This window comes from Ictidomys tridecemlineatus, chromosome X, assembly GCF_052094955.1.
Source record: "Ictidomys tridecemlineatus isolate mIctTri1 chromosome X, mIctTri1.hap1, whole genome shotgun sequence".
Taxonomy (NCBI): Eukaryota; Metazoa; Chordata; class Mammalia; order Rodentia; family Sciuridae; genus Ictidomys; species Ictidomys tridecemlineatus.
The window spans coordinates 79,819,076-79,839,233 of NC_135493.1; the positions used below are offsets into that span (position 1 = coordinate 79,819,076).

A 20,158-nucleotide genomic window follows, 5' to 3' on the forward strand; every position below is an offset into this window, starting at 1 on the left:
AGTTGTTCAAATTGTGGAAATAGTGGAGAATAAACCAAGTCCATACTTTCAGAGAACTTATATTCTAGAGGGGAAAGAAGATAAAGAATCAGGAAATAAGATAACTTTAGACTGGCATAAATGTTGTGCAGGAAATCGGACAGGTTAATGTGTTGGAATGCCTTGGGTGGTGTCTTCAGAGTGGTCTGGTAAGACTTCTGTTTGGTATCTTAACTCCTCACTTTTAAATGATACCCCATGGATTCCTCTCACCTACCTCCAGAAGTGGTCCGTTTGGAATCCTGCTGTGTTCTTATACCCCAGAAATGTAGCGAATAATTTTCTAGCCTTTCTGTGAAATAGTCTTGCCTGGTTTTGACTCTGCTTAGAGCAAAGTTTCTCAACATTGGCACTTCATCAAGATAATTCCTTGCTGTGGGAATAGTCCTGTTCATTGTAGGATGTTTGACAGCATCCATGGCTTCTCTCCACTAGATGACAGCATCCCCCACTCCTCAGATATGATCATCAAAAATGTCCTAGAGTTGATTGGTCATGGTGGCAGATGCCCCTAATCCCAGCTACTTGGAAGCCTGAGGCAAGAGGATCACAACTTTGAGGCCAGCCTTGACAGTTTTTTTGGTTGTTTTTTTTTTTTTTTTTTTTTTGTACTGGGGAAAGAAGATAAAGAAGAAGGAAATAAGATAACTGTTGACTGTCATAAATGTTGTGCAGGAAATGGGACAGGTAGATGTGATAGAATGACTTGGATGGAGGAGGATCACAAGTTTGAGACCAACCTCAGCAATTAATGAGGCTCTAAGCAACTTAGCGAGAACTTGTCTCAAAATAAAAAGGGCTGGGGTTGTAGCTCAGTGATAAAGCACTCCTGGCTGCAATCCCCAGCACCAGAAAAAAAAAAAATTCCTTGAAACATTTTATCAGTATACAGCTCATATAAAGTGTTATAGACATGCTTATGATATTGAGTGCTTGTAGAGGCTTTTGGCTGTGAGATGTTCTTGTCATCTCTAGAGATAATGAGAGAAGCCCAAAGGTTGGAAGTTGGTGCCTAAAAGATTGACACCTGGTTTGCACGATGTGTCAGGTAGTCCTGCTGTGATGAGGGAGACTGAACTGAGCCCAGACTTGTGTAGGATAGATGTGTCATTTATTGAATACCTACTGTGTGTCAAATACTTTATTGGGGCTCTTTCCATTTATTTTAAAACAAATTTGGTGCTGGAGATTGAACCCAGGGCCTCCCTCACCATTGCTAGGCAAGCACTCTAACTACTGAGTTAAGTCCTAGGATTTTGTGTGCAAATGGTGCTAGGTAAGTGCTCTACCACTGAGCTACATCCCCAGCCCTAGGGCATTTTACATTTAAATTGTCATGGTGACCCTAGGTGGGAGATATCATTTAATGGGGAGACTGAGGCACAGAGATTTAATAAATTTCCTATAGTTCTCAGCTGGGATCAGAGCCCATGCCTGCTATATTTTAAAGCATGTGTTCCTGCCACTTCAACATAGAACCATGTGCCAATCATTTTTTTAAAAAAACTTGTGAGTCATGGTTTTTCGTGTTTTTTTTTTTTTCCAGGAGAGAGGATGGAATGTCAGCTAAAAGAGAGTGAAACTTGTGCTGAGGTATATAGCACACTAGTACAGTGCTTGCCTAGCACTTATGAGGCCCTGGGTGATACCCAGCACCACCCTGAAAAAGAAAAGAAAATGGGTGAAACTAAGAGTAGAACCTTGCCTACATCTGTTGGATGAGAGCCCAAGCCTTATTTTTTTAAGTGCTGAGGATTGAACCTAGGGCTTCTCTCATGCCAAGTTTGCAATCTGTCACTGAGCTGTACCCCCACCCTTCCCATGGTCTTAATATTGCTTCCATGAAAGGACCATTTTTATGGTTAGGTTGAGTGGTATTGGATATTATGTCTTCAGTTCAGTCAAATAACATGTTTGTGGAGAATCTTGAGGTAGAATTTATGGGAGTTAAACTACCTCTTAACCCTCTAACCCCAATGTAAACATCTTAATTCCTTTTTTTTTATATACTGGGGATTGAAGCCAACGGTGCTTTACCACTGAGCTACATCTCCAGTCCTTTATAAAATTTATTTTATTTTTTATTATTTTGGTACCAGGGATTGAACTCAGGGGCATTTAACCCACATCCCCAGCCCTTTTTTTGTATTCTATTTAGAGACAGGGTCTCACTGAGTTTCTTAGGGCCTCGCTAAGTTGCTGAGGCTACCTATAAACTCAAAAATCCTCCTGCATCAGCCTCCTGAGCTGCTGGGATTACAGGCGTGTGCCACCCTCATGCCCAACTCTTTTTAAATTTATTTTGAGACAGGATCTCAAAATTTATTTTGAGACAGGTTGGCCTCAAACTTGTGATCTTCCTGCCTTAGCCTCCCACGTAGCTGAGATTAGAGGTATGGATCACTATGTTTTTATTATGAAAACCAGCAAATATATACGTGTTCATTCATTCATCCGTCCTCCTTTCTTTCCTTCCCCTTTGTGTTGTAGTACTGGAGATTTAGGGGCATTCTACCACTGAGCTATATCCCAGCCCTTTTTCATTTTTGAGACAGTCTCACTAAATTGCCTAGGTTGTCCCGGAATTTGTGATCCTCCTGCCTTGGCCTCCTGAGTAGCTTGAATTATAGGCATGAGTCACCATGCTCAGCAATATATGTGTTTTGCTTAACCACTTGAAAATAAATTGCAGACTTCATGATACTTCACTCCTATGTGCTTCATTATTCATTTCCTAAAATCATCATTCTCCTGTATTACTACTATTCTATTAGCACAACTAAGAAAATTAATTTCCTCATGTCATCAGTTATCCAGTTTTTTATTCAAGCTTTCCTAATTGTTTTCCCAAAATAGCATTTGATTATGTTCTAGAATGGTTCCCTCAACTCTTCTTTTTAGACATTGACTTTTTAAAATATTTTTTTAGTTGTCAGTGGACCTTTATTTTATTTATATGTGTGCTGAGAATTGAACCTAGTGACTCACACATGCTAGGCAAGTGCTCTACCACTAAGCCACAACCCCAACCCTAGACATTGACGTGTGTGTGTGTCTGTGTCTGTCTGTCTGTGTGTCTGGGTCTGGGTCTGGTGCTCAGGGCCTTGTGCATGCTAGGCAAGCACTCTACTTCAGGTATATCCCTATGCAGACATTGGCTTTTTGAAAGGACCAGGGCAATTGTCTTGTAAAATATCCCACAATCTGTGTTTGTCCTAAAATTTCCTCATGGTATCATTTACCAGGTTCCTCTGTTGTATTTCTTAGAAATGGATATAAGTATGCAAGTGGGATTCATCCCAGGGATGCAAGGTTGGTTCAACATACAGAAATCAATAATGTAATTCATCATATTAATAGACTTAAAAACAAGAATCATATGATCATCTCAATAGTTGCAGAAAAAGCATTTGACAGAATTCAGCACACCTTCATGTTCAAAACACTAGAAAAGCTAGGGATAGTAGAAACATACCTCAATATTGTAAAAGCTATCTATGGTAAATCCAAGGCCAGCATAATTCTAAATGGAGACAAATTGAAAGCATTCCTGCTAAAAACTGGAACAAGACAAGGATGTCTTCTTTCACCACTTCTATTCAACATCATCCTTAAACTCTAGCCAGAGCAATTAGACAAAAGAAAGAAATTAAAGGGATACAAATAGTTAAAGATGAACTCAAACTATCACTATTTGCTGATGACATGATTCTATATCTAGAAGATCCAAAAAATTCCACCAGAAAACTTCTAGAACTAATAAATGAATTCAGCAAAGTAGCACGATATAAAATCAACACCCATAAGTGAAACTTATTTATGTACATCAGTGATGAATGTGAAAGAGAAATTAGGAAAACTACTCCATTCACAATAGCCTCAAAAAAAAAAAAAAAACACCTGAGAATCAATCTAACAAAGGAGGTGAAAGACCTCTACAATGAAAACTACAGAACACTAAAGAAAGTAATTGAAGAAAACCTAAGAAGATGGAAGGATCTCCCATGCTCCTGAATAGGCAGAATTAATATTGTCAAAATGGCCATACTACCAAAAGCGTTATACAGATTTAATACAATTCCTATTAAAATCCCACTGACATTCTTCCTAGAAATAGAAAAAGCAATCATGAAATTTATTTGGAAAAACGAGACCTAAAATAGCTAAAGCAATCCTTAGCAAGAAAAGTGAAGCAGGAGGCATCACAATACCAGACCTTAAACTATACTACAGAGCTGTAGGAACAAAAACGGCATAGTAGTGGCACCAAAATAGACTTGTAAACCAGTGGTTCAGAATAGAGGACACAGAGACAAATCCACATAAATACGGTTATCTCATACTAGACAAGGGTGCCAAAAACATTCACTGGAGAAAAGATAGGCTATTCAACAAATGGTTCTGGCAAAACTGGAAATCCATATGTAGCAAAATGAAATTAAACCTCTCTCTCTCACTCTGCACAAAAATCAACTCAAAGTGGATCAAAGACATAGGCACTGGAACAGAGACCCTGCACCTAATAGAAGAAAAAAATAGGCCCAAATCTTTACCACATTGGCCTAGGATCTGACTTCCTTAACAAGACTATTAAAGCACAAGAAGTGAAATCAAGAATCAATAAATGGGATGGATTCAAATTAAAAAGCTTCTCGGCAAAGGAAACAATAATGTGAGGAGAGAGCCTACAGATTCAGAGAAAATCTTTTACCATATGCATCTCCGATAAAGCATTAATCTCTAGGATATATAAAGAACTCCAAAAACTTAACACCAAAAAAACAAGTAACCCAATCATTAAATGGGCTGAGGAACTGAACAGACACTTCACAGAAGAAATACAATTGATCAACAAATATAAGAAAAAGTGTTCAGTATCTCTAGCAATTAGAGAAATGCAAATCAAAACTAAGATTTTATCTCGCTCCTGTCAGAATGGCAATCATCAGAAATATAGGCAACAATAAATGTTGGTGAGGATGTGATGGAAAAGGTATACTCATACATTGCTGGTGGGACTGCAAATTGGTGCAACCACTATGGAAATCAGTATGGCGATTCCTCAAAAAACTGGGAATGGAACCACCATTTGACCCAGCTATTCCACTCCTTAGTTTATACACAAAGGACTTAAAATCCGCATACTATAGTGATGCAGCCACATCAATGTTTATAGCAGCTCAATTCACAATGGCCAGACTATGGTGTCCTTCAATAGATGAATATATAAAGAAAATGTGGTATATATACTCAATGGAATATTACTCAACTTTAAAGGAGAGTGAAATTATGGCATTTGCCAGTAAATGGTTAGAGTTGGAGAATATCGTGCTAAGCGAAATAAGCCAGTTCCACAAAACCAAAGGCCAAATGTTTTCTCTAATATGCAGATGCTAATTCATAATAAGGCGGGGGCCACTAGGGAAGAATAGCATTACTTTGGATTAGGTAGAGGAAAGTGAAGGGAGGGGAGGGGAGGGGAGGGGATGGAAGGGGATGTGGGGATAGGAAAGATAGTAGAATGAAACAGACATTATTACTGTATGTATATATGTGACTACATGACCAATATGATTTTGCAACATATACACTCAGAAAAATGAGAAATTATATCCCATCTATGTATGCTGTATCAAAGTGCATAAATGCATTCTACTGTCATGTATAACTAATTAAAACAAAAAATGAAAAAAAAAACATTTGCAAAACAAAAAAAGAAATGGATATAAGTCTAAAGGCTTGTTTAGATTAAGTATTTTTGATGATACCTCATAGCTCATGCTGTGTGCTTCTTGTACAGTAACTGGAACATGCCCTTTTAAGAAAAAATGATAAAGTAACAAAAAAATTACCAAATTAACTACTTTTAAGTAGTGTTAAATATATTTACTTTCTTGTGCAGCAGATCTCCAGAATTTTTTTCATTTTGCAACACTGAAATTTTATGCCCATTTTTAAAAAGCTCTTTTATTTCCCTTCTCCAACACATTTTTTGTTTTTGTTTTTCACATTGGTGAGATAAAATGATAGAGTTTTATGTCTTGCTTGTTTTTCCTATAGTGTGCATTTGCCCATATTATTAAGGGTTGTTAGTATAATCCATTTTATGAATAAATTGTTACCTTAGATAGGTGGAATTCTAGTTTCTGGCTGCTATAAATAATAACTGCAAGGGAACTGTTTTTCTTATCTTTGACTCAGAGCTTTGGTTGGGCCCAGTTTTTATGAGGGCAAAGGAGTAGTCTCTCCTATTATCTGAAAAGTAATTAATTAGGACATTTCTTTTCCTCTCAGTGTCTCCTTTATACCATTTCTTCTTCCCTTTCTTCCTGACTTTTCCTCCTCCATTTTTCCCTTCCTCCCTTAGGTAAGTCAAATCTCATGGATGCTATCAGCTTTGTGCTAGGTGAAAAAACCAGCAACCTGAGGGTAAAGACCCTGCGGGACCTGATCCATGGAGCACCTGTGGGCAAACCAGCTGCCAACCGGGCCTTTGTCAGCATGGTCTACTCTGAGGAGGGTGCTGAGGATCGCACCTTTGCTCGTGTCATTGTAGGTGGGTAAGGCTGGTCAGAAAACTGTCTTTGGATCCTAGGAAGTGGCAAGACTAGTTGATGGGATAGGAGGACATCCTGATCCTCACCAACTCATGCATTGTCTTATAGGAGGTTCTTCTGAATACAAGATCAACAACAAAGTGGTCCAGCTACATGAGTACAGTGAGGAATTAGAGAAATTGGGCATTCTCATCAAAGCTCGTAACTTCCTCGTCTTTCAGGTGGGCATTTTAAATAGTTATGGGCTCTCTGCTTTTTGTTAGCCCCTGTCCCATCCCTGCTGGGTCTGCTTCATCATTTCTATCCTGAATTAATGTAGCACCTTTTTTACTGGGCTTCCTGATTCCTTTCCAGCCCCTTCCAGTTCATCCCCTAGGTCAAGTTCTTCTTATGAGGACACAAATCTATTTTTCTCCTTTTTTTTTCCCCCTTAAAGCATTTCAGTGCTGGGCACTGTGGCAGATGCCTGTAATCCCAGTGGCTTGGGAGGCTAAGGCAGGAAGATTGTGAGTTCAAAGCCAGCCTTGGCAACTTAGCAAGGCCCTAAGCAACTCAGTGAGACCCTGTCTCTAAAAAAAAATATTTATAAAAAAAAAAAAAAAAGCTGAGGATGTGGCCCAGTGGTTAAAGCGCCTCTGGATTCAATCCCTGGTACCAAAAAAAAAAAAAAAAAAAAAAAAATCCAGTGATTTCTTCTTGTATTATGGTGGTTGTCCTCAAATTATAGTCCCCAGACCAGCAATATCAGCACCACCAGGGAATGTGTTATAAATGAACATTCTCAGGCCCCATTCTAGACCTTTCGACTGAAGAGACTATGGGATGGGACACAGCTCTCCAGTTTATTATGATGCCTACTAAAATTTGAGAATGATTGCCTTAGATGAAAATTCACACTTCTAAGTTTGTCATTCAGGAAACACTATCATTTGGTTCTTGCTGGCCACCTTATTGGCCTTAGCTGCCAATACTCTTTCCCTCTAACCTTGGTACTCCAGCCTAATTAAACCATTTGTAGGTCCCCAAATTCACCTGCTATCTTTGCCCTGCTGGCCTTTGCATATTAATTTTCTTTCACATGGAATAACCTTTTTTTCCCTCTTAATTTTCTCCCTCCCTCCCTTCCTGTGCTAGGAATTGAACCCAGGGACTCACAAATGCTTGGCAAGTGCCATACTTCTGAGCTATACCCCCAGCTCCCTCTTATTTTCTTGGTTAGTTTTTTCCCATCTTCCAAATTCAGCTTGCAAGAAGCCTGGGGACTAAGGTCAGGTTAGTTTAGGAAGATGAGCTTTATCAATCTTTGCCCAGAATTAATCCTTTTCTCCAGGACTATAGGCTATTATTATAAAATCCATTTCTTTTATTTGTATTTCTATTGGAGATAAAAAGCTGTAGCTAGGACAATGTTGTGTTCAAGAGCAGGTAATGTTTAATATGTGCTTTTGAAAAATGTAAATAAATTGCATATTCATATTTTTTAAAAAGAAAAATTCAGCTTGAATGTCACACTTGGAAAGCCTTTCCAAGATAGGCATCCTTACTACTCTTCTACCCTCCAAGCATCATTCAGTCCTTTTTCTGTTTTGCTTCTATCAGTGTTTATAACACACTGTTATCTTTGTGTCTGTCTCTTCTGCTCCCTGTGCTCTTCAAAAGCAGAAAACGTGTCCTCAAAGCCCAGTGTGGAATGTGGCCATATTTGGGGAGAGTGGACTTTTTTTTTTTTAATGAATGAGAGGGAGTGAGCAGGGAAAACAGTTAGCTAGGATATAAATGGGAGAGTGTTTTGACCTTTATAGGGTGCTGTGGAATCTATTGCCATGAAGAACCCCAAAGAGAGGACAGCTCTATTTGAAGAGATCAGTCGCTCTGGGGAGCTGGCCCAGGAGTATGATAAGCGAAAGAAGGAAATGGTGAAGGCTGAAGAGGACACACAATTTAATTACCATCGCAAGAAAAACATTGCAGCTGAACGCAAGGAGGCCAAACAGGAAAAAGAAGAGGTAGGTGGCCAGTTTGCCTCTTAATTCTGAGGGACCTAAATGGAGCCAGTGCCTTACCGAGGCACCCCTGTCCCCATTCCCATTTGCACAGGCGGACCGCTACCAGCGCCTGAAAGATGAGGTGGTACGAGCCCAGGTACAGCTGCAACTCTTTAAGCTTTACCATAATGAAGTAGAAATCGAGAAACTCAACAAGGAACTGGCATCAAAGAACAAAGAGATTGAGAAAGACAAGAAGCGAATGGACAAGGTAGAGGATGAGCTGAAGGAGAAGAAGAAGGAGCTTGGCAAAATGATGCGGGAGCAGCAGCAGATCGAGAAAGAGATCAAGTAAGAAGCAGACTTGGTCCTGCAATTTGTGGGAAACCAAGAGGCTGTGCTGTTCTCTAGGGCTCCTTTGAGCCTAGAGTCCAGTGCCTATACTAGTTTATCTTCTTGACTTACTTTGACCAGAACCAGGCACATTTCTTGACCTGCATTTAAGACAGATAAAATATTTAAGTACTTAGGCTGTGAATAGACAGGTTCTCAGATGAGGGAGAACTTGATAGGGGTGGTGGCCTTGTCAGATGAGAAGAAGCAATAAAGACCCAGCAATTGAAATGGCCAAGAAGACTGTCCTGGAAGAGGAAAACTGAAGCTAGAAGCATAAACAGGCATTTGAAATGGTTAGATCAGATGAGGGACAGCTCAGTAAACACAGGATATTCTTTGAAGTTGTTAGTGAGGGGTTTGTCCTGGTTTGAGGTTGGAGCAGAGGTGGTAGCTTTGCAGCTGAACACAAGGAGGCAATACAGGAGAAAGAAGAGGTAGGTGGCTAGGCTGTCTCTTGACTCTGAAGGTCTAGAACATGAGGCTGAAGCTGTAATTCCAGGTAGTAGTTGGACTTCCCCTTTTTTGAAGATCCATGGGGCATTAAATTAGCTGAGACTAGCTGGGGAGCTCAGCGCCCCCCCCCCATTTCTTTAAGTAGAAAGCCTGGTACTCCTCCCTTCTTCCACAGTGCTGATTGTCCCCTTTCTCTCTGGCAAAAGGGAGAAGGACTCGGAGCTGAATCAGAAGCGACCTCAGTACATCAAAGCCAAGGAGAATACCTCCCACAAAATCAAGAAGCTGGAAGCAGCTAAGAAGTCTCTGCAGAATGCTCAGAAGCACTATAAAAAGCGTAAAGGTGACATGGATGAACTGGAGAAGGAGATGCTGTCTGTGGAGAAGGCCCGGCAGGAGTTTGAAGAACGGATGGAAGAAGAGAGTCAGAGTCAGGGCAGAGACTTGACCCTGGAGGAGAATCAGGTAGGCCTTGGAAGCAGTTGATTGATAGGCGATTGCTGGGCTGACCTGGGCTGACTTAGACATTCTTGTCCTCATTTCTGTCCCTACACAGGTAAAGAAATACCACCGGCTGAAAGAAGAAGCCAGCAAGAGAGCAGCTACTTTAGCCCAGGAGCTGGAGAAGTTCAATAGAGACCAGAAAGCTGACCAGGACCGTTTGGATCTGGAAGAGCGGAAGAAAGTAGAAACAGAGGTTGGCAAAAGTTATAAGATTATGTCTGGGGACTGGGATATAGCTCAGTGGCAGAGTGCATGCTTAGCAAGTACAAGGCCATAGGTTCAATCCTCAGCACACAAAAAGATTAGGAATGATGGTCCCTAGAAAAGAAAATAATGATAGTCTTTTTTTTTAATATTTATTTTTTAGGTGTAGTTGGACACAATACCTTTATTTTATTTATTTTTATGTGGTGCTGAGGATCGAACCCAGGGCCTCACACATACCAGATGAGTGCTCTACTGCTGAGCCACAACCCCACCCCTGATAGTCTTAACAATAATGGCAGTAGCTAACATCTATTGAGTACTTTACCTATTGTGTGAGAGGTACCATTCTTTACATATATTCATTTAATTTTTCATTTATGACTACCTTTATGGGATGGTTACTATTATCCACACTTTTCAAATAAGGAAACTATAGCACAGAGGTGAAGTAATTGTCTGAGTTCATATAATTATTAAGCAGCAGAACCAGAGTATGAACTTGGGCTGTCTAGCTCTAAAGCTCACACTGATAACCCTCTTACCATGTATACTTTACTTACTATTTTTCTAATGTCGATGATGATGATAGAAAGTTGTCATATTGCCCCAAGAACTTGAAATGTTCTAGGCATTCTGTTAAGCACTTATATAGTAGTTACCCTGTTTTAAATGCTTGACATATGTTTTATGAAATCGAAGTTATCTACATTTTACAAATGAGAAAACAGGTTCAGAAAGGCCTGTGAAACTTACTTTGCCTGGGTTTGACCTTCTGATTGTTGAGGAAGCCTGGAGTGAGGAAAACACCTGTGAGAGGTTCTAGAGCCCTGGGAGGCCTTTGTCAGTTAGCAAACCAAACTGGACACCATCTGTGTGTCTCCTTTTTAGTAGGCCTCCTGCATTAATGACAAATTGTCTTGGACTCTTGGATGAGTGGGCACATAGAGAGTGTAAGTAAGCCCCTGTGGTCTTGGAGTTAACTGCCTCAGGCCCTGGTGATAGAATTTACTTGTTACCTAGGCCAAGATCAAGCAAAAGCTGCGGGAGATTGAAGAGAATCAGAAGCGGATCGAGAAGCTGGAGGAATACATCACTACTAGCAAGTATGTGGCTCAGCAGCCTTTCCCCCTTCCTTCTACTCCTGTCCTGCCCTGTCCCTTTTTAGGCAGGACGACCAAATCCCTCAGTCAGGAACATTATTCCACTAGCCAGAGTTAACTTCTATGTTTTGTCATCTTGTAGGCAATCCCTAGAGGAGCAGAAGAAACTAGAGGGAGAACTGACTGAGGAGGTGGAGATGGCCAAGAGGCGAATAGATGAGATCAATAAGGAGCTGAACCAGGTGATGGAGCAGTTGGGGGATGCACGCATAGACCGCCAGGAGAGCAGCCGTCAGCAGCGAAAGGCAGAGATAATGGAAAGCATCAAGCGCCTTTACCCTGGCTCTGTGGTAAGACAGGAAAAGGAAGTCTTACTGAGCACTTATTCATACCCACTATTATGGTTTTCCCAACAACTCTGTGAGGACGAGGTTGCTAATCTTATTTTTATAGTTGGGGAAATTGAGACTCAGAGAGATTGGTCCAAAAAAGCCCAGCTTATAAGTGGAAAAACTGCAATTCAAACCTAATTTGTCCTGATACTTAAGCTTATGTTCTCTTCACCATACTAATTACATCTTCCATATGGCCTCCCTTGACATATACCAAGCCTGTTAGCTTTATTTATTTATTGTTTTTTCTTTAATTGGTACACTACAATTTTGCATAAAAGTGAGATTTATGGTGTTATGTTCATACAAGCACATGGCATAATTTGGTTAATTTTATTCTCTCCTATCCCTCCTTCCTCCCCCTCTGTCCCCTTCCACTACTCCACTGTTCTCTTTCTATTTTCATGAGAGCCCATTAGCTTTTAGGGACACCCCGAACTTTATCAGATATCTTGGCCTCTTTCACCAAATTCCGTGTTCCTTTGTTCCCTGAGTAGTATCCCTCTAAATTATCCTGTCCCTGAGTTTAACTTAGTTTAGTTCTATGAATATTTCCTGATCATTCCTCTGGGTACTGCTGGGGAGATAAGTATGAATCAGAGTCAGTCCTTGGCCTTGAAGATCTTATCCTTTATCTGATGATTCTTAGGAAACCATGCTTGATTTTGGTCAGGGATGATGTTAGGTCAAAAGAGATTTATTTTGTAAGGTAAAAGAGATTTATTTTGCTTGGTGCTTATGAAAGTTTGATATAATGTATATAACGTATTTAACATAATGCCTCGGTTGCAGTGATCTGTGAAATGGTAAAAGTGATTTTTGGAAAGGTGATTTTGAATTCAGACTTTGATTTCCTTGAGTCATTGTTGATTGGGAGCCATAATAGGCTTTTTTCCATAGAATGAGGATTCTGTTCCTCTGTGAGACAGGAAAATACCATGGTGCTTTTCTTACTCTCCCACAGTTAATACAGCACTTTACTTTTGATACCAGATGTTTGGTTTTTTTCCCCACACACCAAGCAGTTCTCTAGACACCAGCTGAGTGTTCAATAATTCAGTTCAGTTCTGACACTTGTCTGTGTGGTGTCAGATCCCACGTTAAGGGTTCAGTCTGACAGGACTGCCTCTCACTTCAGATGTCAATTGCAAGTGGTAGGTTGTGATCTGTGGTTCTGACTGACCTGTTATAAATAGGCTTCCCACGACCCTCTTCTTGGATTTGACTCATTTGCTAGGGCAGCTCATAGAACTCAGGGAGACACTTAGGGATACCCATTTATTATAAACAATTTTACAAAGGATACAGATGAATAGCCAGATGGAAGTGATGCATAGGGTAAAGTATGGGAGTTGAATCATGGAGTTTCTTTTTCTTTTCTTTTCTTTTTTGGAACTGGGGATCAAACCCAGGGCTCTGTGAATGTGAGACAAGTGCTTTGCCACTGAGCTACATCCTAGCCCAGGTCGTGGAGTTTCTATGCTTTCACCATGCACACCTTTCTCCAGGGACCACCTCTTGTTCAGATATCTAGAAGTTTCTCTTTTTTTCTAGAAGTTCCTGAACACAGAACTTTTGGGATTTTATGGAGGCCTCTTACATAGGCAGGATTGATCAAATTATTAGCCATTGCTGGTCAACTCAATCTTTGGCCCATCTTCCACAACAGAGATTATGAGTGGGGTAGGGCTGAAGATCTCAACCTTCTAATCTTGCCTTGGTCTTTCTAGTGACTAACTCCCATATTAAACCTATGTAGGAATGACCAGTGATCAGTTGTCACTCTTATTTTTGGAGCTATGTGTGTCAAGAACTGGAGACTAGGACTAAATGTATATTTCTTTTTTCTTTATTTCTCTCTCTTTTTTTTTAGTAGTTGACATTGAAAGAAGGGACACTCCTGAGCTACATCTCCAGTCCTACTTATTTGTTTATTTATTTATTTAGGTATCAGGGATTGAACCAAGGGGTGCTTAAACACTGGACCACATCCCCAACCTTTTTTTTTTATAATTTTTTTATTTTGAGACAGGGTCTCGCCAAGTTGCTTAGAGCCTTGCTAAGTTGCTGAGGTTGGCCTCGAATTTATAATCTTCCTGCCTTAGCCTCCCCGGGATTACAGGAATACACCCTGCACCCAGCTCTAAATGTTTCTCACTATCATAGTCCACACTGGTGTTTGAGTACAAATCTGTTATACCAGAACAATCATGAGTCAAAAGAAACTGGCATGTTACTAGAATACTCTTCAGTCATTCATTAATAATTAATCTAGTCTATCATCATATCATGTGTAAATGTCTCCTGGATGAGGCTGCTCAGGTTTGTAGCCTTCCATTCATTCTTATAAGTTTCTAAAAGCAGGAATAGTCTTGGAAAACCTGTAGCTTTGCTCTTTTAGGTATTTAGTATAGTTGAACTGAAAAATAATGTCATCTCTTTCACTAAGCCTCTTTTGAGGTATTAATGTAATATTGGTTTTCCTACATTATGTAACCTATGTATTCATACCTTTGCTTCCCTCTTAACCCAAATGTTTTCATCTTTGGGAGGAACATTAGGATTGGCTACTGTGCAACTCTAGATTGTAGACAGTACTAGTCTTGCAAGTACCCCCCTCAGTCCATTCCTGTTCATATAAGGTAGGGTTACACAGATATAGAACTAGCTGGCTAGTTTGACCAGTAGGGAGTATAGTTATGTGGATTGTTTCTGATAGAGATTCTAGCCTGCCCTTTCTGAGCTGGTAATTGAGATTACTAAACCAGCTCCCAAAAGCTTCCTGCTTCAATTTTTTTTTTCTTTCTTTTTCACTTAGTATGGCCGCCTCATTGACCTCTGCCAGCCCACACAAAAGAAGTATCAGATTGCTGTGACCAAGGTTTTGGGCAAGAACATGGATGCCATTATTGTAGACTCAGAAAAGACAGGCCGGGATTGTATTCAGTATATCAAGGAACAGCGTGGGGAGCCAGAGACCTTCTTGCCTCTTGACTACCTGGAGGTGAGGCTTGTGAGAATGGGGTCAGGGCAGTATTCGAGGGCTCTTCCTCTTGGGCCTCCGTATTGTGCCACTTATTGAGCTTCTTTACACAGGTGAAACCTACAGATGAAAAACTCCGGGAACTGAAAGGGGCCAAGCTAGTGATTGATGTGATTCGCTATGAGCCACCTCACATCAAAAAAGCCCTGCAGTATGCTTGTGGCAATGCCCTTGTCTGTGACAATGTAGAAGATGCCCGCCGCATTGCCTTTGGAGGCCATCAGCGTCACAAGGTATTGATTCCCTTACCCAGGTTGGAGCTGAACAGCTTTAGTAATGGAGATTCCTATTTAGCTTTTCCTTCTCTCTTTATACTGTGTATAGACAGTTGCACTGGATGGGACCCTGTTCCAGAAGTCAGGAGTCATCTCTGGTGGAGCCAGTGACCTGAAAGCGAAGGCACGGCGCTGGGATGAGAAAGCAGTAGACAAGTTGAAAGAGAAGAAGGAGCGGTTGACAGAGGAGCTGAAAGTAAGCCATGTGCACCTGTAGTCCCTAGGAGTAGAAGTTCCAAGCCCATATTGACTGCCTTCTTACTATGTAGACCTTCCTTGTCCTCTTCAGGAGCAAATGAAGGCAAAGCGGAAAGAGGCAGAGCTGCGTCAGGTGCAGTCTCAGGCCCATGGATTGCAGATGCGACTCAAGTACTCACAGAGCGACCTAGAACAGACCAAGACACGACATCTGGCACTAAATCTCCAGGTAGGGCCTGGCCTTTAGCCCTGTCTTCCAAAGGTCCTCCTCATTTTCCTAGTTCAGGTTTCTCTGGAGGTGGGGAACTTATTCCTTTCCTCCCAGACTATTCCAGAGAACCAAGCATAGCACAGTGTCAGTGAGCCAGGGGTTCAGATCTTGGCTCAGCTATGTGTATAACATTCAGCAAGATACACAGTGTCAGTTTTTTCATCTTTATCTATAAAATAGGAATTAATATCTACTTTATAGGGTCATTGCAAACATGGAAGAAGTTAATACCTAAAAGTGCTTAGACTAGTATGTGCTCAGTTCATGTTAGACGGCCATTATTAGCATATTCATTCAATAAATTTTTGAACTTCTAAAAGTGAATTAAAAGTGGGCCATAGGAATTTCAATCCCTGTAGGTGGTGGCACTGTTCTAGGTATTTTCATGTGTTTTCCGATTATTGGGTTCTTCCCCAGCTTACCCTGGAGGTGTAATACAATATGTAGTGTGTGTATATGCACAATTACATGTGCATGTGTGAGAATAAAAAAAAATTTACTTTCTAAAAAAAGATCTGACTTCTAGCACATACATAGTTCCAGGGTATCTATAGATAAGCGATTGTGGACCTATAGTTAAAGGTGTTTACTGTGTTGCCTAGTCCTATGGATTGAAGCTGGTTAATAGGAGGCCAGGAAAGAAGTCATGTAGTGGCTTCAGCAAGAGATGATGGAGATTTGACTAGGGCAGTGGTGCAAAATCAGGTTTTCTCAGTGTGTGGAGAGCTTGCCCTTCCTGACTGTTAAGCCAGTGTAGTTAGGGTAGCTCTTGTCCTCCAAGGAGTCTGGTCTCTTAATTTTCAACCCATTACCTCTAGGAAAAGTCCAAGCTGGAGAGTGAGCTGGCCAACTTCGGGCCTCGAATTAATGATATCAAGAGGATTATTCAGAGCCGAGAGAGGGAAATGAAAGACTTGAAAGAGAAGATGAACCAGGTTGGTAGAGGGTGAGCCATATCAGCATGTGTATCAGGGCAGGACTGGGATTTGAAGCAGACTCTGACCAAGAGAACCTCCATACTCTCTGGCTTCTCCCTTCAGGTAGAGGATGAGGTATTTGAAGAATTTTGTCGAGAGATTGGTGTCCGCAACATCCGAGAATTTGAGGAAGAGAAGGTGAAGCGACAGAATGAAATTGCCAAGAAGCGGTAGGTAGAAGTATTGGTAGAAAATACTGGGATGCTCTTTAGCTTCCAGCCTGACATCCTTGAAAATCAAATGCTGTCATAAGACATGGAACAGCTCTTAGAACCTCAATAGTTTATTGTAGGTAAGCCTCAAAGAACAGGGGAATCAGGGAGGCAGTATGACATAGGATAGTGTTTAAAAGTATCAGATTTAAACTTGGTTTACCTGGAATTAATGGATCTACAACTCATTATCTTGGTTTGTGACTTGACTTCTACAAGCTACAGTTTCTGTGACATGGGATAATAATGATACCTATCTTGTGGCATTGTTGGGAGGAACAGATGAAATAATGCTCATGAAGTATTTAGCATAAAACTTAGCACCTGCTAAGAGCAGTAAACATTAGTATTTATTTTCTCATTATCATGATTGGGTAGGGGGTTCTAGGCTGAAGGAATAGCCAGAACAGATTAAGCTCCTTTGTTTCTCTCTTTAGTTTATTCATTCATTCAATAATCTTGAATACCTATCTTGTGCCAGGTTGTCCTGTACTAGGTATTGAAGGAGCCCAGGGGATTTGGGGGTTAGACAGATGAACATGACATAGTCACTATTAAAGGAGGTCACTCCCTAGATCCTGGTTCTCAGTCAACAGTTCATCTACCCTTTTACCAATACAGTAAATATTCATTGCACTCCTAACCACAGGCTAGGCTCAAAGGATTAAATTGGAGGATCTATCTTTTTTCAGGGAGCTTATGGAGTACTTGGGGAAACAGACAGATCAACAATAACAGAACAGTGTGATTGATAGTGTAATTGAGATATATAAAAATAATACAAAGGACATTTTCAAGGAGCTGCAAATCAGAGGAAAAATACACACACACAAAAAAAAGAAAATGGGCAAAAGATACAGTTGGCATTTTATGGAAAGAGAAAATCGGTTGGCTAACAACAGTAGGAATTAATGTTCAGTCTCTTAACCAGAGGAATACAAGTTAAAAGCAATCTAGCAAGGTCTGAGGATGTAGCTCAGTGGTAGAGCACTTGCCTAGCATGTGCAAGCCCCTGGGTTCAATCCCCAGTACTACCACAAAGAAAAATTCTAGCAGTATTTGGTGAAAATTAGACTACATATGTCCTCTTTAGTATGGAGATCATATACACACACATATCCCCCACTCCATAATGTTCAGTCTCTTTGAACCAGAGTTAATATATACACATATACACACACCAGAAAATCTTACTACAGGATCACAAATAGGCACATTCAAGGTTGTTCATCTTGGCATAATCTGTGTTAATGGGGCATTGGTAGCAATGTAGAATGGCCATCACTGGGTAAAAGTGTAAGTTTAAAGTGATGATTATACAAACTGTAATACTGTAAAGCAGTTCAAAGCAAGAATAGATTTATAAACAGTTACTTGGATAAAGTATGACTGAAAAAATAAGAATGAAAATTATAATACCAAGCATTTGATAAATTTGAAAACATTTTATAAGGATATGCATTTTTTAAATTTTTTTTTATTTTTTTAGATGTTGATGGACCTTTATTTTATTCATTTTATTTATATGCGGTGCTGAGGATTGAACTCAGTGCCTCACATATGCTAGGCAAGCGCTCACCACTGAACCACAACCCCAGCCCAAGGATATGCATTTTTAAGGGGGAGTGTGTGTGTATACATATCACTTTGGGGTATGTATTAATAATAGGGAAGGTAATTGAAGTGGAAATTGGGTATTAAAACAAGAAGACAAGAAGGGTCTTGCACAGACAGTGATAAGTGTAATGAGCCATGGATATGATTAACTCAACTCTGCAACTGAAGTTCAAAAAGGGAAGAACCCAGCAAAGTATAACAGGTACTCAGAACCTGCTCTGAACCACCAGGAAAGGTTTTACTGAACAAGGAGTGATGAACTAAAGACCTGAAGAGTGAGTAGGATTTAGCCAGCCAGGTAGTAGCAGAAGAAGAGAGTTGCAGGCAGCGAGAACAGCATGCTTGGAGGTGTGAGAGAGCATGCCTTGTTCTGGACACTAAGTAGTTTTGAATGTTTAAAGCATAAAAACAGGGTCAGGAGAAAGGCGGGGGTGGTGGAGAGGTCAGCAGGGGCCAGATCACAGAGGACTTTATGAGTCATACTTAGGAGATTAGACTTAAAATTGCATGGCTCAAAATTATAGAGTTAATTACATTCCATTTGGATTATAGTGACTAATAGGTTTAAGCTGCTAGCATGACATCTGGCAGCATCTGTCACACTCAATTGGGGATTGGAGGGGCAGTTGAAAGTTATTAGCCCTGCCTGGCCTGCTAGTGTCTATATATGGTTACATACTCTTAGTTTCTGAAAAGATGGGGACAGACAATAATAAGAATCTAATATTTTCTCCATGGTCCTACCCAAGCTCTGCCCCTTAAGAGGTTCTAAAATCTTCAGCAGTGGTTGGGATGCTGAAAATAATCAAAACCCTTGGGCAAAGGTGAGCTGAATATAGTCAGTATACCTGGCAATGATAACTTTAAAATTTTTTTTTTATATATTGGGAATTGAACTCAGGGGTGATTAACCACTGAGCTACATCCCCAGCCCTTTTTTATATTTTATTTAGAGACAGGGTCTCGCTGAGTTGCTTAGTGCCTCGCCAAGTTGCTGAGGCTGGCTTTGAACTCGTGATACTCCTGCCTCAGCCTCTCGAGCCACTGGGATTACAGGTATGCGCCACCCTGCCCGGCATAACTAAAATTTATTGAGTAGTTACTGTGTGCCAGGCATAGTTCTAAGGACTTTAACTCATTGAGAATATCTCTCAGGAATTCTGAGGTAAGTACTGTTGTTATTTCCACAGATGAGGAATCTGAGGAATGGAGAATATAATATAAGTTGACTGAGATCATACTACTAGTAAATGGCAATATTGGGATACCAATACTCTAAACTCACTACATTATATTGTGATGATGGTGTATGGGAGTGAGCCCAGGTTTTGGTGACTTGGGTTCCAATCTCATATGTGCCATTTACTAGCTGTATGGCATTTTAGCTTGTTCTCTCTGTTGTAAAATTAGGATAATAATGCCTACTGTGGAGCTATGGATTAGAGGGTTCAAGATAATGTGTAAAGTACATAGAAGCTTAATAAATAAGAATTAAACATAGCTGGTGGATTCAGATGGACCTTTTTATGCCCTCTGACTGGAAAATGGAAACATGCTGGAGTCTTCAGTGTTTGAAGGGTGATAAATGGGTTTTGGCCTAGTCTCCCCTACTTTATGCCATGTCCACAGGGGAATTTCATTCTTTAACTTTTGGCATGTGGGGGTACCCAACCACTGAGCTACATCCCCAGCCCTATTTTTTATTTAGAGACAGCGTCTCACTGAGTTGCTTAGTGCTTTGCTTTTACTCAGGCTGGCTTTGAACTCGTGATGCTCCTGTCTCAGCCTCCTGAGCTACTGGGATTACAGGCATGTGCCACCACTCCTGGCATAGTTTTTTAACTTGAAGACAGTTTTATGTGCATGTGAGTGGATGAGATAATGGTGACTAAAATCTAGCAGTAATGTGGAGGCCCTGAGCCCTGGGCCTAG

At 40.6% G+C, this 20,158-nt stretch overlaps 1 protein-coding gene across 14 annotated transcripts in view; it reads left to right on the plus strand.

Annotated features, from left to right (window-relative positions):
* Window positions 1–20,158, plus strand: part of Smc1a (structural maintenance of chromosomes 1A) — a 56,366-nt gene that overhangs the window by 817 nt on the left and 35,391 nt on the right. For 13 of the 14 annotated variants that reach the window (XR_013431816.1, XR_002482768.3, XM_040281038.2 and 10 more), the window contains exons 2-15: window positions 6,407–6,595; window positions 6,705–6,817; window positions 8,399–8,602; window positions 8,694–8,932; window positions 9,637–9,895; window positions 9,987–10,127; window positions 11,162–11,244; window positions 11,384–11,591; window positions 14,452–14,637; window positions 14,730–14,909; window positions 15,001–15,147; window positions 15,241–15,378; window positions 16,239–16,355; window positions 16,461–16,567. Coding sequence is in view for 12 of the 14 variants with exons in the window: in XM_040281038.2 (XP_040136972.2) it covers window positions 6,407–6,595; window positions 6,705–6,817; window positions 8,399–8,602; window positions 8,694–8,932; window positions 9,637–9,895; window positions 9,987–10,127; window positions 11,162–11,244; window positions 11,384–11,591; window positions 14,452–14,637; window positions 14,730–14,909; window positions 15,001–15,147; window positions 15,241–15,378; window positions 16,239–16,355; window positions 16,461–16,567 (2,311 nt within the window). In the remaining 2 variants the exon portion in view is untranslated. The remainder of the gene's footprint in view (window positions 1–6,406; window positions 6,596–6,704; window positions 6,818–8,398; window positions 8,603–8,693; window positions 8,933–9,636; window positions 9,896–9,986; window positions 10,128–11,161; window positions 11,245–11,383; window positions 11,592–14,451; window positions 14,638–14,729; window positions 14,910–15,000; window positions 15,148–15,240; window positions 15,379–16,238; window positions 16,356–16,460; window positions 16,568–20,158) is intronic. The other variant, XM_078034743.1, reaches the window with a different exon arrangement.